The 9,409-nt window shown below is 43.7% G+C and overlaps 1 protein-coding gene across 5 annotated transcripts in view; it reads right to left on the reverse strand.

Annotated features, from left to right (window-relative positions):
• Positions 1 to 9,409, reverse strand: part of TXNRD2 (thioredoxin reductase 2) — a 44,985-nt gene that overhangs the window by 32,243 nt on the left and 3,333 nt on the right. For all 5 annotated transcript variants that reach the window (XM_087705741.1, XM_087705742.1, XM_087705743.1 and 2 more), the window contains exons 2-5: positions 7,448 to 7,513; positions 4,950 to 5,006; positions 2,822 to 2,966; positions 1,349 to 1,423 (exon numbers count right to left, since the gene is read on the reverse strand). In XM_087705741.1, the coding sequence (XP_087561867.1) occupies positions 1,349 to 1,423; positions 2,822 to 2,966; positions 4,950 to 5,006; positions 7,448 to 7,513 (343 nt within the window). The remainder of the gene's footprint in view (positions 1 to 1,348; positions 1,424 to 2,821; positions 2,967 to 4,949; positions 5,007 to 7,447; positions 7,514 to 9,409) is intronic.

The following is a 9,409-nucleotide window of genomic DNA, read 5'->3' on the forward strand; positions in this document are numbered from 1 at the left end:
TACGATTACGATCATTGGGACATGATGAGAAATTAAGATAAACAAATGATTCTTTAAAAGAAACAAAACAGAGATAGAACTAAAACTACAAGTAAATCATGAGAAACTAAGATCTGCAATAGTAGGCTTAGAATGAATGAGCTGGAAGGGACCTTGGAGGTCTTCTAGTCCAGCCTCCTGCTCAAGCAGGAGAGCCAATACCAGGGGTCAGCAACCTGTGGCTCTGGAGCTGCACGTGGCTCTTTCACCCCTCTGCTGTGGCTCCCTGTTGCTGAAAATATGTGTCACAATCACCAATCACCTGCTGGCATGCAATTTATTGAGCTTTTCGACCCCCAGTAGGCCAACCATGGATAAACCCAAGAAAAGAAACTTTTCAGAAGAAAACAGAATGTTTTTTTTTCATAGAAAATTTTGGAAAAAAAAAAAACTTTTACAAATGTTTACTTCCCTCCCTCTACCCTCCCCACCCAAACCCCTTCCCTCCCAACCTTCCCTCCCCCGACTTCCCAGAACCAATACAGGGTATAAATCTTTAACAAAAATATTCTAAAATAAACTTAAAAGTAAGAAGTTAATATCCTCTATCATTTGAGCTTTAACTCCTCTTTGCTAGGCTAACTCTAAACAGATTATGTCATTCCTTGTTGCCTCAGTCATAAGCTATCTGGAATTTCTTAGTCCCATATTTATTTTGAGTATAGTCAATCCATCTTCTCCACTCCAATTTATATCTCTCATTTGAGTGGTCCTTGAGATATGCTGATATTTTAGCCATCTCTGCTAAGTTTGTTACTTTTAATGTCCATTCTTGAATAGTAGGCAAATCTTCCTTCTTCCAGTATTGCGCCACCAGCAGTCTTGCTGCGGTTATTAAATGCAAAATCAGGTTAGTCTCTATAACTGTACAATCAGTAATTATACCTAACAAAAATAGGAAGAAAACAGAATGTTTAATTCAACTACATAGGCTAGTTCTGTGGCCGCTCAGGAAATAGCCAGGCACGGGAAGGGTTTTTGTGGCTCCCGGTGTTTTTTCTGTGGGAAACGGGTCCAAATGGCTCTTTTGAGTGTTTAAGGTTGCCAATCCCTGATCTATGCCATTTCAGATAAGTGACTGTCCGCTCTCTTTTTGAAAACAAGCTGAAACAAGTAAACGAGGATTTGGGTGTGCAAAATTACCAGGGGAAGCCAGGGGTCCCGAAGCAAGATACAACTGGGAAGAAACTGATCCTCTCATGGGTGAGAGAAAGCAATGTTCCACTGAACCTTTTACTCCACGTTTACACTGACTTTTTCAAAAATTAAATCGAATGCTTGGAAGCACAGGAGAGAAAGAGGCACTTACTTATCTTGCAACTGTAATCTGTGTCCCCAGTTCAAGGATTTGACATAGTTTTGAACTCCTTTGGACATCACAGACCTGGGGGGAGGGGGACAAAGAGAGAGAGACAGAGAAAATGTAGAAATTGGGTGGATTTAAGGGATTTAAAACAGGGGTGAAATCCTCCCGGTTCAGCCAAATTGGTAGGGGCGATTATCCTTGATTCTGTGAACTGGTAGTAAAAAAAAATAGCTTCCAACAATTCCGTAGATCAGCGTTGAACCACGTGATCGGCGGAAACTTTCCCCCCGCTTTTTAAACCGATGTGTGTTTGTGTGCGTTTAAAAACACAATTACTATATATGTATACTTTTCTCTCTCTCTCTTTTTTTAAAAAAAGGAGGAAGATATATGTTAAAATTAAATATGTATATTGAAAAGGAATTATAAATACCATCAACATAAAATGGAGCTCGCTCAGAAGCTAAAATACACCAAGCAAATGAGATGGAGAGAGTGAAGTAGAGGAGAGAGGTAAAGGGAAGAAGAGAGGGATAGGAGAGAGGGGAAGGGAGGAAGAGGAGGAGAGAAAGAAGGAGTGGAAAGAGGAGAAGGAGAGAGGTAAAGGGAAGAAGAGAGGGATAGGAGAGGGGGTAAGGGGAGAAGAGAAAGAGAGAAAGAAGGAGTGGAAAGAGGAGAAGGAGAGAGGTAAGGGAAGAAGAGAGGGATAGGAGAGAGGGTAGGGGGGAAGAGGAAGAGAGAAAGAAGGAGTGGAAAGGGGAGAGAGGCGAAGGAGAGAGGAAGGGGGAGAAGAGAAGGATGACAGAGGGAAGAAAGGAGGTAGGGAGGAGGAGGAGGAGAGAGGGAGAAGAAGTGATGGACAAAGTATAAATATGGTGTATGGAGAGCAGAAGAGCCAATAATCATTTTTGGGAGTTGATGGTAAGATGAATTGATGTAAACATTTAATCATTAACCAGAATGCTGGCTGGGGAATTCTGGCAGTTGAAGTCCGGACACCTTCAAGTTGCCAAGGTTGGGAAACGCTGCAGTAGAAGACAATGACAACAGTGATGGTGAATCTTTTGGGCACCGAGTGCCCAAACCGGAACACGCATGTGTGCATGCTGGCCACCTGGTCTTTGTGATTGCCAGAGCATTGGAAACCCAAAGACCATCTGCCTGTGCCTGTTATTTGGCTGGTTGTGGGGCTGTTTTTCAGGGCCCCTTTCAGGCTGTTTATCGGGCTGTTTCCAGGCCTTTCTTCGGGCCATTTTCAGCCTGTTTTTTGGGGCCATTTTCAGTGCCGAAAAACAGCAGAAAAACAGTCCAGAAATGGCCCAGAAAACGCCCCATTTTGGGGGGCGTTTTTGGCTGTTTTCAGGCCGTTTGCCAATGTGTCGCCATCATGGTCCTGCAGCCTTTCTTTTCTAGGCTCTTTTGAAGGGCTTATGCACAGGTAAGTTGCAAAAAACACACAGTAGAGTTGTCTTATACCAGTCGTGACTGATACGGTGGGGTACGTTCCAGCCATAATGTTGAGCATCTCGGACCGAATGTCCCAGGAGAGCCGCTTGGTGCATCAACTTCTTCGGAATGCAACCCACGTTCACACACGTCCCACCAAGCCCCCATTTGGTTCCTGGAGAAGACAAAAAGCCACACCCTCATTCATTGGGGGAACTTCTTCGCACGTCCTGAGCAATGTCCCGTTACTGTTCTAACCGAGGCTTCCCGAGAGCACGAAGCAAACTCCTGGTCCCAACAAAAACCCCTTTTATGAATTGACTGTGAGTTCTGCTCATTCACATCCAGCAAAGTCTTTCAAGGGAGGATTTACAGTCACAGACCTTCTCTGGCTTGGAGAGCTGCCAGGCCGAGATCTGCAAAACTTGGCAAGGAGCCTTGGAGAGTCATGAACCAATGAAGCAAACTAATTGTCTCCTGCAAACTCCACTCCCCTTTTGTTCCTCTTCTATTTCCTCTGGGAGGGGCCATTCATCATCCACCTGTGGCCTCACTCCCAAGTTGACCCGTTTTCTTTAGCTGTTCCCTTCGTCTGGCAACTCACAGTCTTTCAAGGTAGTTCATAATTATTGACCTTTATCAGGCTTGGAGAGTGGACAGGCCAATATTGACCGCTATACTTGGCAAGAATGCAGGCATGAACTAATGATCTCCTGCAAACCCCACTCCCCTTGCGCTCCTCTTTTTATTTCCTCTGGGAGGGGCCATTCATTGTCCACGTGTGGCCTTATTCCCAAGCCAACCCCTGTTCTTTAGCTGTTCCCTTCGTCTGGCAGCTCTGCGCATGCACACACTGGGAACAGGCTCCAGCTGTTCTTCTGCCTCACTGATGTCTGACTCCAAAGGCAGCTGATAACTGTCAGATGGCCCTGGCCCCCGCAGAGCCCTCCTCCGAGCCTTCCCCAGACTCCAGGACTGGCCCATGTTCTCCCCAACCTCCTCACTGTCTGAATCTGCTGCCAGCTCCATTTGCCGCTGGCAGGCTACACTAGTTACATCCAACTATGCTGTCTCTTGCATTTATGAACTTCGAGAAGCAAGCAAAGTTCACTTAACAACTGTGTTGCTAACTTGGCCACCGCAATGATTCACTTCCTCTAGGCTTGATTACTGCAATGAGCTTTACATGGGGCTGCCCTTGAAGAGTGTTCGGAGACTACAGTTGGTCCAGAATGCGGCCGCGCGAGCGATATCGGGTGTACCTAGATACACCCATGTTATACCTATCCTCCGCGAGCTGCACTGGCTTCCCATCGGTCTCCGGACACGCTTCAAGGTGCTGGTCATGACCTTTAAAGCCCTACATGGCTTGGGACCTGGATATCTGGGGGACCACCTCCTGCCACATACCTCCCAACGACCCATAAAATCTCACAGGCTGGGCCTCCTCCGGGTGCCGTCGACTGGGCAATGCCGGTTGACCACCACTCGGGGGAGGTCTTTCTCTGTAGCTGCTCCAGCCCTGTGGAATGATCTCCCCGCAGAGATCCGGACCCTTCCCACTCTCTCGGCCTTCCGTAAGGCCACTAAAACCTGACTGTTCCGGCAGGCCTGGGGCTGTTGACCCCAAAATACGGTCCAGCCCCATCTAGAACTGAGTGCATGGTGTGTTGTTTTTAAATCTATCTTTTCTTTTCCTTATATTTCTGTTTTGATTTTATTCTGTATTGTCAGCCGCCCGGAGTCCTGCGGGATTGGGCGGCATATAAATGTTATTAAATTCAAATTCAAAATTCAAACTTAACAAATGCAACAAGAAAAGTCTTAAAATGGGGTTTTAATGTCTTAAAATGGGGTTTTAATGTCTTAAAATGGGGTTTTTATTTATTAATTAATTAATTTATTAATTTTGTATGCCGCCCACTCTCGGAAATTTTCAAGCAAAACTCACTTAACAAATTTTTCACCGAGCAACAGAAATTTTAAGCTCAACTGTGATCGTAAGTGGAGCCCTATCTATACCTACATCACTCTAAATCGGGGGCATCCCACCTTGAGTAACTTTTCAGATTTGTGGACTTCAACTCCCACAATTCCCCCAGCCAGCCTTAGACATTTCAAGTCACAACAAGGACAGATTCATTCGCTTGCTTCTTACCTCTTGGGGAAGGATCCACATAATCCAGGACAGCTACCTTTTTTCCAAACTGGGCAGCTTAAACGAAGAGAAATCAAAGTTACAGGCGTGTTTGAAGAAAGGGATACAGTCATAGCGATGCTCTTCGAACTGGCCCAAAGACAACTGAAGCTGTACATAAGCATCTTCTATTTGTTGCGTCCCCCAAATTCTCTTGTCGAGGGGCGGTTTCCAACATTTTTTTTTTTGCAATTTGATCCATTTGCTATTAACCAGTAGGAGGCACTGTGGTAACGCTTTGGGCCTTGCCTTCCCATGCACAAAAATAAAAACTGGTCCCACAGTGCCTCTAGTGCAGTGTTTCTCAACCTTGGCCACTTGAAGATATCCGGACTTCAACTCCCAGAATTCCCCAGCCAGCATTCGCTGGCTGGGGAATTCTGGGAGTTGAAGTCCGGACATCTTCAAGTAGCCAAGGTTGAGAAACACTGCTCTAGTGGTTAGCAGCAAATATGACAATTCTGGGAGACCAACCAGTTTGCCAAAGTAGCAACAACACGCTTTAATGTTGGACGGTGTAATAACAGGAAAACAGTCCGCGTTTCACTCCACCCCATGGCATTACGCTAAAACAGTCAGCGATGCCACCATAGGAACGATAAGCAACAGCATGTTCTTGTTGCAGAAAAATGACAGGCTTTAGACTTCTCGGATACAGGAAAAGTTTATTTGGCAGCCAGGTTCAGAAAGCTAGCCCATGGCTAGCATTGCAAGTTCTGAACAACCTTCATTATCGAAGCACGCGTTCTTATACATTCTCAAAGGCAGCGTAACACGGAAACACTTAACTCATTTCTTAGTGGTTACCTTGAAGAGAAAGCCTTATAAGGAGACGGGGGTCTTACTTCTCCTTTTGCTATGGAGTATGTGTCATTAACGAACTTTAATTGAACCTTGGACTTTTGACATAAGTTTTGACATAGGTACATCTTGTGGTTAGGCACTTGCTTCCTGTTCTTTTGCAAGTTCCAACTCTGTCTATGTGGCTTTTAATATAGAAGTAAAGGGTCCCTAAGAGGCTGTCTAGTCTGACCCAGTAGGTTCCACACTTAATGTACAAATCTCACTTTACGTCCCGCTTTATTCTGATCTTGGCTTCTCCAAAAAGCACCAAGCAGAGTCCTGGTTGCGACAAAATCCCTTTTATTAAACAAATGTGAATTCCTCTCATTCCCATTCAGCCAAGGCCTGGCAAAGTCTTTCAAAGGAATATTTATGACCACAGACCTTATCTAGCTTGGAAAGCTGCCCTGTCAATATTTTCCAAACATAGGGCTGTGGAAGGAAAGGCTGGGCACAGAGTCTCTGAGATTCACGGACAGATCTTCACACTCCTGAAACTAATGAACGAACGAATTGTTTCCTGCAAAAGCCCCCTCCCCTTTCGTTCCTCTTTTATTTCCTTTGGGAGGGGCCATTCACCGTTCCCCTGTGGCTTTATTCTCACGTCGACCCTGATTTCTTAATTGTTCTTTTCTTCTGGCAGCTCTGCGCACGTGCACACTGGGAACAGGCTCCAGCTGTTCCTCTGCCTCACTGATGTCTGACTCTGAAGGCAGCTGATAACTGTCGGACGGCCCTGGTCCCCTTTCTGCCTCTGATGCAGAGCCCTCGTCAGAGCCTTCCCCAGCCTCCAGGAGTGGCCCAGGTTCCTCCCCAACCTCCTCACTGTCTGACTCTGCTGCCAGCTCTGCTGGCCGCTGGGGGCCCACAACACAGCGTAGCCGATAGCTCAAGAGAGACCCTCCCTAGTTTCTTGGCCTGTAAAGGAGACAGCTGTCATGGTCTAAACATGCTTGGGAGAGATTCTTGGCAAAGAGATGCTGTCAAGGGAATTACTCAGATAAGGGACTGCTTAGCTCACAGCTGGATAAAAATGGAGAAAAATGCTCAGAAGGGACCCTCCCTACTTTCTCAAGCGGTAAAGGAGAGGGGGAAGAATTGTCCTTTGAGACTTGCAAGATTTTGCAAACAAACGAAGAAGTAAAATTAACTTCTCTAGTTATATTTCCTATCTAAGCATAGGAAGTTAGCACCCACCCCTCTCCTAGAAGAATGAAATAACCTAGGAAATATTGAAAAGGCGGAATATTATATTTTCCCTGGATAAGAAATGGAAAACGTGTTTTTAGGCAGGAAACAGACTCATTTTTAATAGCACCACCTTTCTCAATGGGCCAGTAGGGGCCCTGAGCTACTCTACATAACAAAGGTGGGAGTGGCCGTCCACATGAATTTACCACATGGCATCTGGGAAGAAGCAATGCTCAACCAAACTTGGACTCAAAACACAGCCTAGAGAGTTGCCCCTGCAGGGTCCCATGGGAGTCTGACAACCCATCAGAATATGAGATGAAGATCAAAATAAATTTTCCAAACAAACAAGTCAAATGAACTTCTCTAAGTTATATTTCCCATCTAAGGATGACAATTCTGCACCACAAATCCCATCTACGAACCTTCTTTAGCGCAAGCCAAGCCACCAGAACCTCCTCCGATAACAAGAAGGTCATATTCATTCTTCCCTGTTTAAAAGAAAGAAAACGTTTTAAAACAGCTGTAGATATTATTCAATGTCACCTTCAGATGGAAGTCCGCGAAATCCACAGTAAGGTAAATGAATTGTCACATCATAAACTTATTTCTGCATTTTAAGGCAACAGTATTCCAGAGAGAAGGATAATAGGGAAGAGCTTTAAACATCTATCTATCTATCTATCTATCTATCTATCTATCTATCTATCTATCTATCTATCTATCTATCTATCATCTATCTATCTAATGTATCATCTGTCTATCTATCTATCCATCCATCATCTATCTATCTATGTTATCTATCTTATCTATCTCTATTTCTTTCTATCTATCTATCTATCTATCTATCTATCTATCTATCTATCTATCTATCATCTATCTTTCTATCATCTATCTATCTTTCTATCATCTATCTATCATCCATATATCTTATCTATCTATCTATCTATCTATCTATCTATCTATCTATCTATCTATCTATCTATCTATCTATCTTGCTATCATCTATTTATCTATCTATCTCATCTGATATCTATTTTATCTATCTGTCTATTTATCTATCTATCTATCTATCTATCTATCTCATCTGATATCTAATCTATCTATCTATCTATCTATCTATCTATCTATCTATCTATCTATCTATCTATCATCTATCTATCTCATCTGATATCTTATCTATCTATCTATCTATCTATCTATCTATCTATCTATCTATCTATCTATCTATCTATCTATCTATCTATCATCTACCTATCAACTATCTTTCCATCTATCTATCTATACACAAACACACACAGAAAAATGTGATTATAGCTAAAAAAAATCCCCAGCAACCAGCGTGAATGAAATCTTATTTAACTTTAGAGTTTTCCTAAATTCTTCGCTTTTAAAGTGGTAGTCAGAGCCATCTTCCCCACTTTAAAATGCCCCAGATCTTCAGAAAGCCCTATTTTACTTTTTTAACTGTTTTGCTCTAACAATTCTGATTCCAAACAATTCTGGGTTTCTTTCATTATCATCTCTGAAAGGGTGGAAGTCTGCCAAACACCTTTTGCTCTTCTTCTTTTCGGCATATCTAAAACAGCCTGTGAATCCCAACTCTGTTGCAAGAGCAGAAAGCGTCACACCCTCTAGCCAGCAGGAATGGATAGAGAAACCAGAAGAAATCACAGGCCCTCTGTGTCCACATTTTGATCACACGACTGCTGGCATACGACAATGGTCAGAAGTGCGAGGACCCCCTGTAAGTCACTTTTTTCAGAGCCCTTGTAACTTCAAACACTCACTAAATGAATAATTGTAAGTCAAGGATTCCCTCCATTCGTGGTGTCAGGGTTCCAAATAACACCCAAGATTAAATCAGAGTCCAAGGCAAAGTATTGCTCAAAGTCCCAATTTATGAAGAAAGCCATGTTGGCACATCTGGGGAAACCAGAATCTGAAAGCTTCCCGGGTTTCCCCACCCAGTTGAAAGTTCAAGATATTTTCCCCACACCCACAAGTCCATCACATGGTCCAATCTCAAAGGGGGAGAGAAAGAAGGACTGGAAAGAGGAGAGAGAAGGAGAGAGGTAAGGGAAGAAGAGAGGGATAGGAGAGAGGGCGGGGTGGGGAAGAAAGAATGAGTGGAAAGGGGAGGTAGGAGAAGGAGAGAGGAAGGGGAAGTAAAAGACGATGGAGGGAAGAAAGGAGGTAGGGTGGAGGAGGAGAGAGGGAGAAGAAGTGATGGACAAAATACAAATACAGTGTATGGAGAGCAGAAGAGCCAATAATTGCTTTTGGGAGTTGATGGTAAGATGAATTGATGTAAATATTTAATAATATAATACGATGTTGGTTATGTAATAGTATACATGTGGTTATTTGTTATGAAAATGAAAAAA

This window comes from Thamnophis sirtalis, unplaced genomic scaffold (genome assembly GCF_051295495.1).
Source record: "Thamnophis sirtalis isolate CommonGarterSnake01/CBP01778 unplaced genomic scaffold, rThaSir2_p1.2 scaffold_2, whole genome shotgun sequence".
NCBI lineage: Eukaryota > Metazoa > Chordata > Lepidosauria > Squamata > Natricidae > Thamnophis > Thamnophis sirtalis.